At 42.7% G+C, this 19,907-nt stretch overlaps 2 protein-coding genes across 2 annotated transcripts; both read right to left on the bottom strand.

The window, feature by feature from the left end:
• Positions 1-1,677: 1,677 nt before the first annotated feature.
• LOC103151246 (RNA-binding protein MEX3B) lies at positions 1,678-9,601 on the bottom strand. Its single transcript, XM_007571190.2, has 4 exons — positions 9,030-9,601; positions 7,933-8,505; positions 5,668-5,909; positions 1,678-5,587 (listed from the first exon to the last, which is right to left on the bottom strand). Exons 2-4 carry the CDS (start codon positions 8,438-8,440, stop codon positions 4,367-4,369), a joined length of 1,971 nt encoding a protein of 656 aa, XP_007571252.1. The 5' UTR covers positions 8,441-8,505; positions 9,030-9,601; the 3' UTR covers positions 1,678-4,366.
• A 1,165-nt stretch (positions 9,602-10,766) lies between these two features.
• On the bottom strand, positions 10,767-19,324 carry LOC103151247 (methyl-CpG-binding domain protein 3-like). Its single transcript, XM_007571191.2, has 7 exons — positions 19,080-19,324; positions 17,028-17,184; positions 15,155-15,292; positions 14,954-15,044; positions 14,656-14,833; positions 11,556-11,711; positions 10,767-11,447 (listed from the first exon to the last, which is right to left on the bottom strand). The coding sequence occupies exons 1-6, from the start codon at positions 19,271-19,273 to the stop codon at positions 11,561-11,563; spliced, it is 909 nt and encodes a 302-aa protein (XP_007571253.1). The 5' UTR covers positions 19,274-19,324; the 3' UTR covers positions 10,767-11,447; positions 11,556-11,560.
• Positions 19,325-19,907: the final 583 nt, after the last annotated feature.

The following is a 19,907-nucleotide window of genomic DNA, read 5'->3' on the forward strand; positions in this document are numbered from 1 at the left end:
TTTTTTTGTTTTTCATCTTAAAAATTATTAGCTAATGCCGGGTGGCTTTGAAGACATGCAGATGGTTAACTTACAAATAATGATACATGTTCTTTAGAAACTACACTTATCTTCAATTAAGTCCTTTTTGCTTTTGAAAAACAAGATCCTGTTGATTGTATCCAGGGTATTTACACACACAGGTTAGGCCTGAAACCTAGTTCGCCGACGGTTTAAACGTTTTGGTTCTGCATACAAAGAGAATTAAAGCAAAAATAGGAGAGAGCAGGGGGCTCGAGGGGAGTCTGTTACCCCCTTCCCTGGCACGGCTCTCTTAGCATCCCCCCTCTAATCACACACAAAAAAAGGTCAGAGGTCACTGACTAGCATGCCTCAGGAAACCCTGTTTTCAAACCTTAAAGGAAGGAATTGGGGGATGGGGATACAATTACCTAAAAAAAAAAAAAAGAAAAGAAAAAAAAAGAGAAAAAAAACAGTAAAAAGTCAATCTGAAAATAAAAAATTTGTACCTTTTTAACATTTAAAATTACTGTACATCAACCCTAACATTTGCTCGTTGGCCAAAAAAAAAAACAACAACAAACAAAACAAAACAAACCTCGAAGATTTAACATGAAAGCCCATCTGGCAGAATACAACAATTTATTCTTCAACACGTCAGCCTGGACAGTTTCAAAGGAAGGGCCTCAACAGACTCGCACCAGTCATCACAGATGTGCTCATTCAGACAGCCCGGCATCTGGTCCCAGTTTGAAGACGCGAAACAACAGCAACGGATCCGACAGGAAGGTCGGGAAAAGGAGCGGGGGGCGGGGGGGGCTTGTTTTCGGTCGGAACGCAACGAGAACGAGCGCGGCAGAACTGTCGGGTCTACGGTGCACCCAGGAGGGGGGCATCGGGGTGGTGGTGGTGGTTGTTCTGAGAAGTAAATGGCGGCCCCTCGCTATAACGAGCGGGTTTGTTCGTCTCTGAGACTCAGTAGGGAGTTGCACCAAAAGCACCATGGATGAGTCTTTGTAGAGACTTAGCAGGTTCCGGCTCCCGGGTTGCATTTTCTCCTACAGTTAAACAAACAAACAAAAAAAAACAAAACAAAAAAAAACAAACGTATATATAAATGTGAATGCGAACCTTTCGAAAAGCAGCAAAGAACTGCAATCACGCTGAAACTAACTGGAGCACCAAAAGCATAACTTGTATAAATCACTGTCGTCTCTTAAAAATAAAAATGTAAACCCTGCAACCCGTCCTGGTCAGTGGGGAACGTCACACTTACACACCGACAGGACCCGAATGAGATGAGCGCGCAGGGACGTCCGGAGAACCGATTAAACACAAAAACAGCAAAAAACATTCTGCAGCTGCTGGGATTGGAACACAAGAAGTGTCTGGAAGCCCTGGATGACCTAGCTACTAGCTGCCATAAAGGATAAGTTGATTCTTCCTATACGGTGTGAGCCTGAACATGTGTGATTATGTGTGTGTGTGCAGTCAGAGGAAGCCCTTGAGAATGTTTATTTTAGTTGTCATGGCTTGTCTCATTCTATGAGAGAGAGAGAGAGAAAGAAAACCAAAAAAAACAAAAACAAAAGAAAGGGGGCCACCGAAACAGACTCCGCCGCCTGAAATGCAGCGATTTTAACACTATAAGAGGCAGTTACTGCAAACTTGTTGAACTTTTTTTTTTTCCACCAAAGGAGGGGAAAAAAAAAACAAACACACACAAAACAGGACGTGCCTGCCTTATTAGAGTAATGCTATGAAACACAGGACGACTCAAACTACTAACTATATAGTGCACTACATTTTGTGGAGAGTACAGCGCTGTATAGATAGATTTAACACATCCGGGTACTTCGGGCCCCTTCGGGGGAGTAATGGAAAGTCGATGGGAGTCGAGGAACTTCTGGGGTCCAGGGTACAATAAAAGCATAAAACAAACAAATATCTTTTAGTTTTAGGTGCTTGGACACCATTTCAGACGAGGTCAAACATACTAGAGTGCTTCTTGTTGCCATTTGGTAACGTTACATTCATCACTTCAGCCAGCCTCCATTGAGGTGAACCAGTACATTGTAGGACTCAGCATTTAATATTTTTTTAGTTGTCATTTGTTCTAAATTGTATTTTTAATTCATGAGATGTGCAAACTGTAAAATACAATTGTTAAGCATGAAATATGCCAGTGTATATATTCTTTTTAAACTCAATGGGTTTCCTAGTGTTTTCTCACCGCTTTCTTTTATCACTAACTAATGTTGATCGTTCTAAATCACATGGAATATTAATTACCTGGAAAATACATGACGTTATGTCTACAAAGTCTCAGTTTCTAAAATACGAGCCATGAAGGCAGACCATTTTTTATTTTTTAAAAAAAAGCAGAGATAAGAAAAGGAGATACAACTTATCTTGGGTTTTCTATGGCTGTCATGCATGTGTAGTCAGCGGAGAGTTGGCTCCCCCTGGTTGCCGCTGAGAGAAGGGAGACCAGTCACATCCTTTGTGGGGGACTCCCCTCGAAATTAGAGGATTTCCTGCGTTTTGATTGGCTATGTGGCGGCAAGAAGATGAGCTCACCCAAGGCGCCATTAATGCAAGAGCTGCTGGTAGATATGAAGCTTCGATACTCCTTTTATAGACTTCAGTCGAGGCCAGCTACAGTCACGATATTTAGACCTGTTAACCTAAAAGGTTTTCTGTACGGAACTGCCAACCTACGTCTCCGAAGACGCAACACCTAAAGCCAACATTCGACATTTGTTTATTTTTACACTTTTATCACTATACAAGGCCCAGAAGAGATCCATTTACTCCCATTCAAACCGTTTCATCTCCGCCGCCAGCGCCCCCAAAAGGGGGAGGAGCCATTTTGCGGGAGAAGAAAGTGGAGTGACGTTGAATCCATCTATATAATTGCAACAGTGTCATCTGAGAGAGACAGCTTTGCTGTCCGAGAGGGGTGGAAGACGGAAACGAAAACAGTAAGAGCCGTTTCTCTTTTTTTGTTTTTCTTTTAACAAAGGGATTACAGTGCGCGAAAACTAAAATTCAAGCCCCTTGTTCGTCTTCTCTCCTCAACCGTGTTGGACTTAACATTCTCATGTGACATCAAAGCCCTGTCTCGTCGTAGAGTTCAAAATATGTCTTACCCACACACTACACAGACAAGAGTCATAAACTACTAAAAGAAAAACAACAACAACAAAAAAAAAAAACTAAAAAAACGAGTAGATCTAAGTGTAACAGACACGATTTGGATCAGACGAATGAAACGGCGCCCTCTCCGGGTGACGACGTACTGGTGCGATTGGGCATCACACCAACACAAACACGAGATGTGAAGGGATTGTCAGGCAGTCTAAACATACAAACCGACCACAATCACAGGCCGTCAGCGTCGCTAAAAATGGTACATTTCTCACTTATTACAGAATAATAAACAGCCGCACTAATTATGCGGCGAGGACTCATCCAAATTTCACCCAACGTGTTACCAAACTGAATCGAGGAGCATGTTCCCAGTAATCATTTGGCTTATTTATCGGATGGCTAAGTATTGTGTGGCATTGAGAATTCATCCTGAAGAGGTTCCTCGAGAAGTGTAGTGTTTTCCAATAGGTGCCTGACAAACATGCCAACCTAAAAGTAAAGAATAAGGATGTTCCAAGAACCATTTCCACTTTGTGTCACAAAAGGAATAAAAAAAAAATTTTTTTTAGCATGAGCGAGCGAAAGAGCGCGGAGGACAATCGGGGAGGAAGGAGGGGGGTCGAGGGCGTTAAAATGAGGAGTAGAAAAGTGCAGGCCTCGTTGACAGCTTTATCGAAAAATATCTGTTAAGTACAAAAGTGTCAAAAGGAAAAAAGGCTGTGAGACACAGAGAGAGAGAGAGAGCAAGAGAGAGAGAGTGAGAGAGAGAAAGAAAAGCAGGCAGAGATCTGAAGAAGCCAGAATGAAGACGCGTGGAGACGAACAGGCGGGCAGGCGGCCCGCGGAGGGGCCACTCCACGTCGAAATGAAGGCCTGAAGAGATATAAGACACTAGTTTCCTTCCATAAGTTCACCGCTGAGAGACAGTCTGAGCCCCGACTGTCTGCAGACAAGTTTCAATCCACTTCCCTCGGAAAATAAGTCATTATTATTATTATTATTATTGGTATTATTCATCTTGACAGTTATCAGCAATATATCAACATCCGTAAAGTATCATCATCTCTATTAATGCATTTAATATGGTCCATCATCTGTGTGAAGGTTATTAGTGTGATTCCTTCCATTTCCTCCACCACAGCTGGTGCCCGTCTGCCTCCCCACCCCTACCCCGCTACCTAACCCCGCTCCACCCACTCAGCTGCCCGTGGCATTAGGAGAAGATGCGGATGCACTGTGTGGTCGGAGTGTGGCAGACGGGGCACTCGGGTTCGGCCGACTGGCAGATTTGCCCCGCGCACTCCATGCAGAACAGGTTGTGGCCGCAAGGCACGAGGGCCGCCGTCACCTCGCTCTCAAAACACACAAAGCAGTCCCTGTTGACGCCGGGGCCGACGCCGACGCCGACAAGTGCCGCCACCCCGGAGCTGCCTTTGAGGCGGCTCAGCATCCCGGAGGTGATGCCCACGTTGCTGCTGCCTCCCTCGGAGTCGGTGGGCGAGCCGCCGGGCAGGGACGAGGCCGAGCAGGAGGAGTAGCCGGTCGACGAGCCGCCGGAGCTGGAGCTGGACGCGCCCGAGAAGGAGCTGCCGCCCGTGCTGCCAGACTGCAGCCAGGAGAGAGTGCTGAGGGGGTCGCTCTGGGCGCGGCGGGCCAGCGGGTGGTCCAGCGGGCCCACGCCCGTCTCCTGAGGCAGGGTCGGAGACAGCCGCGGGGTGATGGCGCCGCCGCTCAGGCCGCTGCTGTTGCGTCGCAGGGGCTGCTGCGGTTGAGAAGACGCGGAGGTCTTGCTCCCGGCTCCGCCGTTGACAAAAGGCGCCCAGATGTTGGAAGCACTGAACTCGAAGCCCAATTCGTCCGAGGAAGCGAGTCCCGGGGTGGAGTCGCCTCCGAAGGTGAAGCCGCCTCCAGCGCTGCTGGAGCCTGTGCTGAAAGGACTGGTGGGGCTGCCGCCCTCGGCGGGCTTCCTGTTGGAGCTGAAGCTGTCTGAGCTCATGCCGCCGTTGTGCGTGTGATAGGCGACCGAAGAGGACATCTTCCGGCTGGAGGAGTGGTGCATGGACATGGGAAGAGATGGCGGTGGGGAGGGAGGGGGAGGAGGAGGGGCAGGGTGGTGGCTTGTGGCTCTGGACCAGAGAGACGCCCCGAGACCCCCGCTGAGGGAGCCGAGGCCTTCTAGACTAACGTCGGTCCCGTTGGTGTGGAAGTCGTTGTCTCCCTGAAGGTCGACAAAGGTTCCAGTTCGGAGGGTAATGTGGGTCTCGATCTCCTCTCTCGCTCTGTCCACGTTCTCCGGCATTCCCGTCACCTCGAAGACGGGGTCTTTCTCTCGGCTAGGGGTCACGATGTAGGTGTGAGTCTGCTGCTGGATGCGCTTGATGGTTGCTCCTTTCGGCCCCACGACTAAACCAACCACTCTGTAGGGGACCCTCACCTGGATCGATAGAGAAAGACGTTATTCCCGGCCTCGATTTGAGCCGTTTCTGTTCTCCAAACCCCGGACGGATTCTGTACCTGTATGGTGGTCTGTCCCGGTAGGTGAGGAGGGCCGGGCAGAGAGCCTCCTCCGCCTGGCCCTCCAGCTTTGCAGCGAGACGCCCGGATCATGGAGAAATGCTCGGCTGCAGATACAATTTCACGCTTGGCCATTTCCACATCCTCCCTGCGCCCCGTCACGATGAAGACCGGATCCTCTCCTCTGACTGGAGTCTTTATGTAGGTGTTTGTTTTGGCACGCAGGGCCTTGATCTTACAACCTGAAAAAGAAAGAGCCACACAAACTTGTTTTAGGCCCACATTTCTCCTTGACCTAATGTATCTTTAACATATAACAAAACAACAACCTGAAGTAATAAATGACACAAAGTACTTGCTGAAACAGGGCTTAGAGTCTCAATCACATAATCTAAAAAGATTATTTTATACAATTATCTATGCACACATGAATAATTAAAAAAAAATAAAAAAGCTCAATGAAACTAAAACAAGTTGCCATACTGCAATTAATGTGATCCAGGCATTTATGACTTCTTCAACAGATGTCAACATTAGGTTACTTTCGTTTCCACGAGCACGAACCTACATCGAGTTTATTGCAAATCCAAACACTACAGGCAGACTTTTTCTGTCAAATACCAAACCGGTGAAAAAACAGAGGCCTGAAAGGGTGATTTGTCTGATTTCCTAAAAATAGGTTAAAGAGAGACAGTACAATGAGACACATTAATTAGCATCTTCAGAAGGATAGTACAATATTAACTGGCAATTTAGTCTGAAGCTATCAAAAATTACATCAGTAAAAGCAAATACATCACAGCATAAACACACTGTATAAAACACAAGTATTAATAACTTGTGTTTTTTTTTAAACAAAGGTTATAATAACATGCGTTTTTTTTTTCCAGGTCCATGTCTACAATTGCTCAATAAAAGCAAACAGTTTAAAATGTAAATTGCAATAATTTCAACATTATATATATTATATATATGTATTTCCTAATATAAGTGCTGAACGTGTTGATAAGGCTTTATACACTAGTGTTACTAGAAAACAACACCTCTCTAAAATATGCCTGAAGTAAAAACAATACTGATAATCATTAAAAATAGTTAAATCAGTAGCAACAGTGATGCTAATAAGGCGTTTAAGTTGACTTGCTCACACTGCATTAATGGCTTATATAAAAAACACATGCCTGCTTCCCCCCCTCTCCCCCAATTCATGTGGAAAATGCTCGACTTCCGATTGTTTGATTGGATACTAGACTTCAATCAGGACTACCTGCCGTCTGCCTTGTTTATATCCTGCGCTGTCTAAAACCGGCCATTACTGGCAATCAAATGGAGCAAGGGCGATCATGGCAGCAGGTATTCTAGCTGTAAGTGAGGTAAAGCGGGTAGCTGCAGCAGTGTCTGTCATGTAATGTTGGCCTCGGTAGCTCCGCCGCTGCTCTGTGTCTTTAAATGCGAGGGCTTCACTGTCGGCGACCAATGGGACGCACGGAGCGTGATGTCATTCTGGGAAGCAGAAAGCATGGCTTTTTCAAACAAAGAGAACAATGCCGTAACGCTGGCGCGGCTGCGACGAAAATACTGAGCCCGAAACACACATCCAGCCTCACTTCAGGTTACATGTTGATTAAAAACCGTAAAGAAATGCTTGGTTTGTGGGGGGGAAAGGGGGCTCGGCTCGCAGGCGCTCGGCAGCATCGGCAGACAGCGCTGGGTGCAGGGCGTTTACACCGCCCAGTCCCGTGTTTGTGCGCCTGCTTTGCCCCCGTTTGAGCTTCAAATCCGCGCAGAAATCGCGATAACAAGACGACACGGACACGTTTTCGCGTTCGAGGTGCGATGTCTGTGATGAAAGCGGCCACTTTTTATGCGCCACGCACAAGCGGAGCGGGATTTCGCTACGTTTTCTTTGTTTGGTGCAGGCTTCTAGACACGTCCAGACTCCCGACAATCTGCCGCTTTGTCTGACCCTCTTCCACCCCTCCCCCTCCATCCTCCTCATCAGCCACCCTCACTCTCCCACTCTCTTGTCAGATTATTGTCAAAATATTGAGGAAAAATAACGGCGGAAAACAGCCCAGATGTGCCACATTATGCTCGCTATTAAAAACCAAAACAAGGCGATCGGAGCAGCATGCTTAAAGCTCTGAGGGGGTTTAAGTTCAGGGAGCCCCCCTCTCACCAGACAGCCACCCAAACAAAGAGCCAGCCAGACTCCGGCACAAACACAAACACGCAATAATTATAATTATCAATCAGCATTCTTACCTTGTCTCCCCACTATTTCAGCGACATGCTCGGAGCTGGGGACAGGCACACATTCAGTCATGTTCACGCTTCTTTTCCTGTTGCAGAGGACGGAGCTTTGTTCCCCGTGGAGCATGGAGTGGGACCCGGCCATGTGGTACCCGCCAGAGCCGTAGTACTCCGGAGACGGAGAGCAGGACGTCGGCGAGTCCCGGGACCCGCTGGGATGCTCCAGCATCTGCAGATCCACGTAGCCCCCTCCGCCCACGCCATTGCAGCTCTCAGAGCCCGGACCCTGGGTCCCGTCCAGAGTGTCCACAAGCCCGTTGCCTCCACCGCCGCCGCCCCCACAGTCCACTTTATCCATGGCCATGAGTGACAGCTGGTCCAGGGCGAAGCGGAGAACTTCTTGGTGGTCCTCATCCCGGGAGTCCTGGTCCGTCTCCCGGGGCAGTGCCACGCCACTGTGCTGGCTGCTGATCACCACGTCGTGGTCCATTATCTCGGGGTGAAATAAAGGGCTAGGCATAGTCTCTCCGTGGATCTCACATCAGATCACGGATGCCAGTTTGTTAGGAGTGATCTCACCTTCAGCTGAAAAACACACACACAAAATAAAATGCATTAAAAGGGGGGTGGGAGGAAAATAAGGAGCTTCCAATAAATATATAAAACACGCGTGAAAGGGAGTACCAATCAACAGCAGCGAGCTCTACCAGTGTTGATTTGAGCGGCTTGCTTTGTCTGTTGTGGCAGCTTGTCTGACAACTGAGCCCATCCAGCAGGCTGCTTGTTGTCTTGTCCCAACACAAGTGAATTAAAGTATTTCTCAACATTAATGAAACTAGGAATTGTAGCCGTATCATCTGTCACTAACGCACGTGTCAGAATAGTTAAAATAAAAAGTAGAGAATGAACAGACGCTGTTTTTAGCATAAAGAAGAGAGCTAACAAGCTAGCTCCACAGTCGGCTCACAGTCACGTTGTCGACCCCTTTGTTTGGGAGCACCGCGGCTAGCTGCTTTAGCTCTGCTCTGCCAGTCGAACTTGTGTTCAATATAAAAAAAAGCCGTGTTGTTTTTTAAAATTAAACAAGCGCGGAAACATCACAAACTTACTTTATCTGACCGCTGATATCCTTTCTTCGCCTGTCGTTCAGTCTTGAGGGAAAGACGAGAAGCAGCAAGAAAGGAGGAGGAGATCAGTGCAGCGCAATGAGCTTAGCGCGACAGCTAACTAGCCAAGCTAAATGGGGGGCGTTGGAGAAGGGGAAAAAACGTTAAAAAGCAAAAAGGGGGCACCGATGTTGTTTTGTCTTCCCGGACGGCCACAGCACGCTCCTAGGAGGGCCGCTGAGTCTTCATTCTCCGTCTCGTCAGTGAGAAGCGTGGCTGAAACCCGAGGCTGGGAGTTCCCTTTGAGTTATAAACCAGTGATTCTCTGCTCCGCTCGGTGCTGCCGCCTGACCCCGCTCGCTCCGCCGCCTTTGTCTCACCAGGCGTACGCCGCTCCGTCTGCCGCACACACGGCACTGACGTCAGCCGCGACACAACAATGGGTTCAGAGGCCACATGCAGCATCGATGCGCCGCTCGCTGCCGCTCCGGCTCCCGATATGCGACACTCTGATTTAATTTGTTAGGGAATTTGTGTTTAACGCGTCCGGTTGCAGCGCGGGCAGATCAGAAAATGAATAGATTGAAATAAAAGTATATGGTCATGGTTGGGTGTGTTCATCATGGCTACCAATGAGGTGTTTGGGGTGGTCCAGTTACACCTCCGAGTGATGCTCATGCTCAGTGGTATTGTTTGCTTCATCGCTTATTTTATAACAAGAAGCATAACTTGGCAATGTCTGATTACTGACCTTAAAACACACCGAAGAGACCATTTATATGTATATATATTAAAAAAAAAATATTTGTCTCAAATACAACCCCATGTGTGCGTTGAAACCACACGACTCATAAATGAATGCTACGATTCCAGACCATCAATGCCTTTAACAATTAATCATAAATAGCAATTGAAATAATAAAACACTTGAGCTAAATTGTAATAAAGGATGGACCAGCAGCAGAGGGCGTTCCTCTACACCCTGATATAAATCTCACTGGTTTCCACTTTTTTCTTTTTTTGATGACCTCACTTAAGGTGAAACAAGGAGAGTTGATTCTGGGTAAAAGATCTTAAATATACCATCTCATGCAGTAAAGATATTGTTGAAAACATCCCTTTCTGCTGCTTCTGTTCGATTGATACATCTTATTTCATAATTTGTTAAGTGCTGTATGGGTGCTTGCTGCAAAAAAAACATTAAATGCAACATTTCAACACATCAACAATTACCTTCCACAGGATATATTGTTGTGAATCCCCAGTTATAGTTTATGGAGAAGGCACAGATCGAGGATTTTAGATTCCTGATCAATTATTGGTCAAAATACTCTAAATGTCCTACTATATATATATATATATATATATATATACACACACATTATTCTGACTAGTAATTAACAAATAATTACAGTGCCTTGTGGAAGTATTCACATCCCTTGAAACTTGAAGCTATGAAAATCTGAAAAAGGATAAAAATATTATTACTCTTTGTATTACTGTTTGTGTTGAAAGAAATAACTTGGAAGCCCATGGTAACTCTGGAGGAGCTGCAGAGAGCCACAGCTCAGGTGATTAGATATTAGACAAATCTGGCCTTTACAGAGGAGTGGTCTGATCCAGCATGTAAAATAATAATAATAATAATAATAAGCTTGTGGTTGCAATGTGATAAAATGTAAAAAGCTTAAGGTTTATGAATATTTTTGCACTGCATTGTCAGTGAAACAAACTCACGAGTTATAAAGAAGCTGCATTTATTTCACAAACAAAAATAGCATAAGGATGTACAGTACATCAGTGTTGTACAATTTCACTTGTCTTTCCAAATCTTTAACGTTACTCTCTAAACTTTAATGTTGTTGGCAAAAGAACACAAACAATGCAAATACGACGACTCAGGCTTAGTATCAGGAACAAAACTAACCGTAAAACTTGAAGAAGACAGCCACACGAGTGCTGTGTTCGTATAAAAATACTGCAGCTTTTCTACGCTTTCAGAAAACACACCGTATAACAAACCACCTACAGTATCGGTAAAATATAAAGCAACGCAATCTGGGAGAACAGTTAAAAATATACAGCCTTTGCAGAACCCACATTGACATTATAAAAAACACACGAATTCACATATGTGAGGTTTGTAACTTCAACACTGAGGTTAAAACAGCTGGAAACTAATGTAACTGCATTGTATTGAGCACCTTCCACAGCTGCCTTACATTAGTAGAGGTAAAACAAAACAAACAAAAAAAAAAAGCACCCTTTTAGGATTACATTACCAAGTGTAAAAATATAAAACAATAAAGATGACAGTCTTTGTTTGGGTTAGGGAAAATTTTAAGATCTATTTTTTTTTTTCTGCATTCAAAACAAAATGGAGTCTTTTTTTTTTTTAGTACATGGAGTTTATCAGCAAACCTGAGAAGAGATGAGAAAGAAATGCGTTACTCACTCGGGAAAGTAATACAGTCTATATTTCTGTAAACTACATGAATCAAATGGCTCTCGTGCTGAGTTTCCGTCTACCTCGGCTATAACTCCTCGTTCTCCAGCGGCTCGGTCTTCTTCTCCACTTTGTCGTCGGCTGCGTCTGCGGCAACATCTTCTATGTGAGCAAGAGAGTCGGCCATCAGGGCCTCTTCAAGTCGTCTCCTCACATTCTGCACCAGATCCTCCTGCCTCCTGCACACAGACACACACACACACACACACAATGTCAAAGATGACATGTTGTGGCTCTAAAGTTGCACTCCATCCCCCACGACGCTGTCAGAGACTGGCAAAATGTAAACACTTTCAATCCACCACAAAACATCCATCTTGTATATAAAGGTCTGTTGACTGATTAATCATGATTAATCGCACATTAGCCATAGATATCTTGTGATTAATCACAAATAACTGCATTTTAAAATATGCTTTAATGTACCTTAGCAGAATGTTTGTAGTATTCTTATAAAAATAATTAAATATAAATGTTCTTATATGGATTGAGATGGATTTACTTGTTTTATGCAAATTAATGTTTCTTTTATAATTGCAGCAATACCAGAAATGATAATTGTAAAGACTATTTTACAGAAAACTCTATAAAAGGTACTTTCTCTGAAAGATTTGTCAGAAGTACTCATACATGTACTCCTGCACAAGATAACTGCGCAGCAGTTCGGTTATTTTGTACAGTTAATTTTACTCCTGTCATGGAAGAAAATTTACAAAGGCAACAGATTTTAAATGGGATTATAAAAAGGAAATAAAGAGCAATGAATAAACTACAGCGACACGGAGTGTAATACAGAACTGGAAGCCATCCCATAACGGGCTGTTAATAAGACTTATTTTTGGGAAGTTCCTCCATTTGATTGACGGAAACCCCTAAAAACATCAAAAAGCTGTTATGGAGGAAATGGATCCATGAAATCGTGACAAGTTTTTCTTTCCTGAGGAAAATTTATTAAGAAGAGCTGATTAAAAACAAAAATCCCTGGAGTTGCCTCAGAAGTGAATGGCTTGCATATAAAACAATGCTTTGCTATGGTTTGTTTACAGCAGCCGAATAATTCTGGGGTTCTTCACCGATTCTCTGCCTCTCTGCTGTGAGTGAGGCTCACAGCTGTTGCTCTGCGCGCAGCGCTCAGAGCCGAATGAGAGGAGAGGTGGACAGGAGGGGAGAGAGAGTGGAGCTGTTTTCAGAGACAACTTTCCTAAGAAACGGGAGACCAGCCCCACAGCTGAAACAGAGAAAGAAATAACTTCACTCCACAGCGCAGACGAGGTTTACATAAAAAACCAGGCCTTAATCGTGTGTTAAACATGAAGGAGTCTTCTTGTTTGGTTAAAGTCGCTTGACCGGAGTCGCAATGTAGACTTGTAAATTTAAGAGGTTTTATGGTTTGTTTTTTAGGTCTTTCTTCACCACAATAGACCAGAGAAGCGTCCATGTTATTGCAGACAAACTCCAATCCATCTATTAATGTGCCTCCTCCCATCATCACACAGAGACATGGCATCAAGATCCCTAAACTCCTCAGTTTGAGTAGACTAGTCCTCAAGTTGAGCCTTTTCACGTTTCTGCCAAGTTATCACTCCAAACTTCAATGTGTTTTAATGGGATTTTATGCAAAAGATCAACATAATTGTGAGTCGAAGGAAAATGAAGTATGGTTCTCAAAAAAATCTTCAAAACAAACGCCAGAAGTAGTCATATTTACAGTTTGCTACAAAACATGCAGGAGACACAGCAAACATGCTTAACAGGGTGATCTGGCAAAATGAGACAAAAATCTAACCTTCAGACATGCTAGAAAAGGAATGGCAGAAACCGACTCTGCACATCCCTCTGAACACACCATCACTACAGAGAAACACGGTGCCGGCAGCATCAAGCTGTGGGGTTGATTTGTTCAGCAGGGTCAAGGAATTTGATGAGCATTGATAGGAGGATGGATAAAGAAGCTAACTGGTTGAAGAAAATCTTCTAGAGACGGCAAAAGGCAGGCCTACTCTAGACTGGCAGTTTATCTTCCAGCAGGATAACAAGCTGGAGCTACAATGGGATGATTTAGATCAAAGCACATATTTGTGGCCAAGTCAAAGCCCAGGCCTAAAAATACTCCACAATCTATGGCGAGACTTGAAAACATCTGTTCATGGACCCATCATCCAATATAACTGCACTGCAATAGTGGCGGAGCCAAACTCCAGAAGCAGTTAAGGGGTTATTTGTGGCCAATTATGATAATTATGATAAAATGAGTAAAAGCAAATGAAAGTTGAAGCTAGACTGAAGTAAATAACATGAGCTGAAACCAGTCAGACCACAAACACACAGCAACCTACACAGATGAGAACCACGGAGAAAAAGAAGCAATAATGACTGGAAACACAGAAACTAAGCAGCTGAAAATATAATTTTCAAATTAATTGCACAACTAAATCCAATTTAGAAATTTTTTTTTCATAAAATTTATTAACACTTCATCTATCCACTCTACAGTTTTGCTATAGAAGACCAGTAGGATTTTTATTTTTTTTTTTCCTAAAAAGGTTGAAATACTCAACGGCTTTTATCCCGGTTAAAAAAAAAATCTCATCGGTATAACTGATTTTTTAAAATTATTTTTGTTAAAAAGAATGCCTTTAAAAATGTTGCCAGGGTCGATTATGTTTAAGTGTATTGTTTTAATATAAATTTTCAGTTAGAAATGTGATCACTATGGCAACCATAGACAGAAAACACCCTTCTATTAAAACACCCTTCTATTGATCACTTTTGTTTCACGAGTAAAACCAGAGATTCAGTTTGAACCTGAAATTAAATCACTTTATTTTCCCCAAGATACTATTAGCCATTCATACGAGGACACTTTTTTTTTTTTTGACAGAGCTCAATATTTAATGGGAAGTCCTAATTTTACACATATCTTGTAATCATAAACTAGTTAGAAGTTGGAACAGTTTTCACCCTCTGACCCCAAACGGACAACCCTTAGCAGCACCAATACAAAAACAAGAATCACCTTTGACACTCCAAATAATCTCTTTGACTGAACTATTTTCTATGAAGGAAGCCAGAAACAATGGGTTCACACAAATGATCTGTACTTTGAGCTCTAACTGATCCTACCTGATGTCATCATCAGTCACCACAAAGGCCTTGCAGAGAGGCTGGGCCGTGTTCAGCCAGACTCCCGGGTTTTTCTCCACCGCAGCAGTGAGCTGGCCAGTGATGGGCGCTGGGCTGGTGTGCAGCGCGCTGGCAATGGCAGACAGCAGCGTTTTATCAGAACACACCGGCCCGACGCCTGAGGGGGGGGGGGGGAGAAGGAAAGAAAAAGAAAAAAAAAAGGATGGGTCAAGTCAAGCTACAGAAAATGCTAATTTTGAACTCAACCTTCTCCGCATCTCGGTGGTGCTGTCCTCACCCTGCAAGCCTTTGGGAAGGTCCATAGTTTTCACCAGCTCTTCTGCTATGTCGAATGCATTTAACCCGCTCAGCTTCCGCTCCCAGAACAGCTGACCAGAGAGACAGATGTTAGACTTTTAGCCGGAAGCGAATATGCTCTTTTATTCAGGGCAACATTAAAAACAGCGTCATGACTTTTTTTCTCCATCCTCCAACTCACTTGCTTTGGTTGGTCCACCGCCTTCTGAGGGTCTGTTTTCACCTTGTTGTTGGGATGATTAGTTATCTTAGTCACGGGCTGTTTGAAGATGGAAGCAGTCTGTCGAACTGGGAGTGTTGTGTTTAAATCAGGCTTGACCTGGAGAAGAGACAACATGACATAAATAAACCAAAAACAACAGCTTAATAAGCGCAGGCGTATTTGGTAGAATCGCTGTTCTATTGTTTGTTTCGTCATTAGCAACTTAATTGTGGTGAAGTTGATTAAAACCTAGATGTTGCTTTATGAGCATTACAAAAAAAAACTCTTAGTATTGTTATGCAAAGCAGGAAAACGATAGAAAAATGTAGATATTTGGAGTTATTACACTTTTAATCTGCCTTTAGTTCCCGTGGTTGCAGTTGCGCAAAATCATGTAGGTTTATCGCCAAGCGAATGATCATCGATTACACCAAACAGGTGCTAAAAATCATCAATACTCCACACTTGTTGAGGCAGAAAAAGCTGACCATTACAACTGAATGAGGAACAGAAAAAAAAAAAAAAACTCTGCTGCCAAGCAGGTCAATTACCATGGCAACAAGATCAAACTCAAGGTCGTCACAGTATCTCACAAAAGTGAGAACACCCGTCACATTTTTGTAAATGTTTTACTATTATATATTTTCCATTGGACAACATGGAGGTTATGACACTTTGACAAAATGTAAAGCAGACGACATGCAGCTTGTATTACTGTGTAAATTTGTCATATAATAACAATAACTGAACACATACCCAAATAATGTCTAATCAGCTGGGAACAAAAGTGAGCATGCAAGCTATTTTTTTCTAATATCATGTGACTTGGTAGTGTTACAAGGTCTCAGGCGCATTAAATTTGGTGGCATCGCTCTCGGACAAAAGATTTTAAAGCAGACCAAAATCTCAAGATGCGTTATTCCAAGCTTCACAATCACAAAGAAGCTGGAAGCCTTGAAGATGGATTTCCAAGGAAAACTAATGCAGCAGACAAAAACACAAAGTACGTTTCCCTCAGGAATCAGAAGATATCCCTCAGAGCTGGTAGAAAGCAGCACCAACTGTCCAGAGAAGTCAGTCAGACCAGGACTGATCTTACTGGAAGGCTCGTATCCTGGAAGCCATCACACCAAAATGAAACGAAGCTAAGGGACTCAAATTTGTGCAAAAATGACAGCGACTCTGGACTGACGAGTCAAAAAATGGGAAATATTTTTGCTGAAAGCAGAAGGCATATTGTTATCGGGAAGGCTGGAAAGTTGAACAATAATGTGTTTCTGCAGGCTGTGAACGGAAAGAAATGTTCTTTACAAGCTTGGCGTTGCTTTTCTGCATTTAATGGAAGATTACATGAGACAGAACGCTACAAGGATGAAGATCCGATTAGTTCTGCAAGATCTTTGGAACAACAGAGGGTAGACACAACAAGAAAGGATAGATTTCCCTTTGCTTTGTTCACAGTGTTTTTTTGTGTGTTTTTTTTCTTTCGTTTTTACAACTTTGGCACAGAACTCTGAAAAGTGTGAGACGTTTTAAAAGTACCTTTTATCAGTGACTAATGTAAAAACGCAACACATAACCGGAGAAGGCCCTACTAGATACACACAGGATTTAAAATTTAAAATCATAAACCCCTTCTTTTTGCTACTTGATGTACACTTAAATAACATGCAAAGTCTAAACATGGAAAGGCTATCAAGCTTTGTATGAACAAAAGCATTAAAGTTTTCAATAAAAGGGGAAAATCCCTGTTGAAAATTGACCAAAAAAAAATTATCTTGATAACTTATTTAATGTTAGTTTCTGGAAGGTTGTTGTCTTCATATCCTGCACAGTCTGCTGTTGATCTCACCTTGAGCTGATGGTTTACGTCGTAGAGATTCTTGTGCCTGCTTCTCTGCACTTTGGTCTGCAGCGATCGTCCGGCCCGCGGCTGGCCGGTGTTCACATCGGTGCGAAGGTCACTGCGGAAAATCTGTGGCTTATTGAGAATACGCTTAACGGGTAGGCTGAAAAAGTAAAAGAGAGAAAACAAAAAATAAATATGATGAAGTGTTTTTTCAAACTGTGCATGAATGCAACATGAAATGGAACATTTAAGTAGGTTTACTAAAGTGGTGATTTACCAATATCACTTGGCTATAAATACTCTATAATGCAAAGAATGTTTTTTTTTTTTTTGTTTTTTTTACATTTTCTGCGCCCCAGGCTTGTATTACTCAGCTCCCTGTGGACGTCCACCTCCAATAGATGGAATGACAAACATCAAGCACATTTGTGTCTTATTTCTATTGATTTTTGGAGGTAAGGGCCGGCGAGTAAAAGGTCTGTGTAGATTAGAGATGCACCAGTCAGATGTTTACAGGCTGATGCAGATTTCCAGAGATCTGGAAATCATATCAGGTTCGGCTACAGTTTTTTGTCTAAGGACTATTAGACATAAACCTAATTCCCAGCAACTTTATTTTACGTCTACAATTAAAACAAAAAGTTGGCCATAAAAGAAATGGATGCTGGTGGCCTCTTTACATAGGTGGTAGAAACTACCCAATTATTCCTATGAATGCATAAAAGCACATGTCTATCATCTACCAGATTTTACAAAACTCAAAACAAACCTCAACAACAAACATGCACATTGTTAGTATGTTGATAGACTGAAAAAAATAGGATTTTTTCCCCCCATTTTGATGCATTCACAGAGCCGGAATCAAATCAGACATTTCGGTTGTTGACGTGATGATCAACGGATCAGAGAATTTGAAAAAAAATATTGTCTGATTTTGATAATAGGCAAGTTGATAAGGGTGGAGCATTCCCCATTGTACTAAAGAAAAGACCTGATGGGATTTTTATGAGCTGCAAGAGAAGTGGATTAGAAAAAAAAAAACTAACTACCTAGTAGTGTAATCTTAAAAGCTTAAAAATGAAATGCACATCTAAATTCCAAAAAGTAATCTGTAAAAAGGCAAATTTTGTATCAACATTTTAAAAGATACAAAAAAATATTCGGCATTTGAACCGTTCGACTGTTATCAAGAAAGGCATAACAGCAAAAAGTGGTCAATAAGAGGGTAAGAACTATCACCACATCAAACCTTTTTTCTATATTACAAAATACAGTAAATGAGAGTTTCATTACTGAATTAAAAACTATTGTAAACCAACAAATAAGTCAGTTGCATAGATGGGGCCCCAACATCCTTCCTCTTTCACGTGTGGCTCAACACAGAGGTGACTGGATAGACTGGTAAACGACAAGCCAGGAAGTTACAACAACCAAAAGTATTTTTTTTATCCTTATTGTCACTAATAATAATAATGAAGAAGAAGAAGAAGAAGAAGAAGGCTTCTGAATAATTTTACTCAACTACAAATAACATATTTAAAAAACAACAACCAATTAGTTCATAACTAACGGAAAAATACACTTAAAGAAAAAAAAACTTAGCCACATATAGACACACCGTAAACAATTAATGCCAACCTGTGCACTATTCCTCCCATTCCTTTTTATTTTTTGTAAATGAAAAGTTGCAGTGTGTCTTTGGCAGCAGGAAGTCGTCATAAGGTCCCAGAGAGGAGGGGGTCGCTGAATGAAGTGCAACACCGGGCCCTGCACCCTCGCGACTCAAGCGTGTGTAAACAATGAAACTTAGCTAGCTAATCAAGCTAGCGCTCAGCGGAACAACAACAACGACCCACACAACGTACCTACCGCTTCCAGTCACACTAAACCATAAATTCAACGGACCCATAAAATACCAATTTGTTTAAGACGGTGACAGAGAATATACATAACTCCGACATGTCCACATGCTAATGAGTGTTTAACTACACAACGAACGCGTGCCTGCACATCTTGTTTAGAACAACTCAACTAGCACGCAGTTCAACGTCTCACCTTTTTCTCTCCATGGTCCCGTTTTGTATCGCTGCGTTAACTGGATATTCTGCGAAGAAAGAGGGGAGAAAAAGTCCGCTATCTACCTGTCCTAAATTTACAGTGTTTAGCTGTCGAATCCTGCTGTCAGGACTTTTTAACGCCTGCAGATCACTCCGCCTGCTGGACGCGCAACATAATCTACTGTAATGCATGCGCCACACAACACTGTAAACTAGTCCGACTCTGACTCTCCATCTCTGCTGCTCTAAACGTTTTCGCTTACACAATCAGAAAGCAGGAGCAGCTCCCACCTACAGGCGACTTTTTTTATTTATTACATAGAGACTGCTTTCATACGTTTCTAGTTTTAAAATTAGTTGCAATAAAACGCCTTTTATTGCACTTGGGAAAAAAATAATAGTACACATTGGACTACTACACACATATTGAAATAATAGAATAAGAATACAGCTTTGGATATAGGAACTATTTTTTTGCTCACCCTAAAAACTGTTTTAAATGATATCGATCTTAATTTATAAACCTAATTATCCACATACATCATATGAGTTGATTTTAGGGCTTATGTTGACCTTTAACTTAAGTTTGTGATAATTTTCTATAGTGAAATATAAATATATAAAGTAGCTCAACCAAATTTACTCCCCATAAGAATAATCATCTTTCACATACAACTCAGCTGATCCTCATTTCGTGGTCTCTTAAAGCAAGTATAAAGAGAGCTTTTTTTTCATAAAGGCACATTCCAGCCAATCAAAGATCTGATTCAGTCAATAGTCTATACCACAAATTCCTCCAGGAATTGAATTTAGTATGTAAAAAAAA

The sequence above is a fragment of the Poecilia formosa genome, unplaced genomic scaffold (genome assembly GCF_000485575.1).
Source record: "Poecilia formosa unplaced genomic scaffold, Poecilia_formosa-5.1.2 Scaffold275, whole genome shotgun sequence".
NCBI classification, from domain to species: domain Eukaryota; kingdom Metazoa; phylum Chordata; class Actinopteri; order Cyprinodontiformes; family Poeciliidae; genus Poecilia; species Poecilia formosa.

Bases quoted from the DNA above. Each gene is read 5' to 3' on its own strand.
- LOC103151246 (XM_007571190.2), bottom strand. From the start codon at position 8,440: ATGCCTAGCCCTTTATTTCACCCCGAGATAATGGACCACGACGTGGTG. The intron at 5,910-7,932 runs GTAAGAATGCTG...TTTCTTTTTCAG, and splicing joins TGAAATAGTGGGGAGACAAG to GTTGTAAGATCAAGGCCCTG. The intron at 5,588-5,667 runs GTACAGAATCCG...CTATCGATCCAG, and splicing joins CGGGACAGACCACCATACAG to GTGAGGGTCCCCTACAGAGT.
- LOC103151247 (XM_007571191.2), bottom strand. From the start codon at position 19,273: ATGCATTACAGTAGATTATGTTGCGCGTCCAGCAGGCGGAGTGATCTG. The intron at 14,834-14,953 runs GTGAGGACAGCA...CCCCCCCCTCAG, and splicing joins CCTTCCCAAAGGCTTGCAGG to GCGTCGGGCCGGTGTGTTCT. The intron at 11,712-14,655 runs GTAGGATCAGTT...GTCTGTGTGCAG, and splicing joins GTGACTGATGATGACATCAG to GAGGCAGGAGGATCTGGTGC.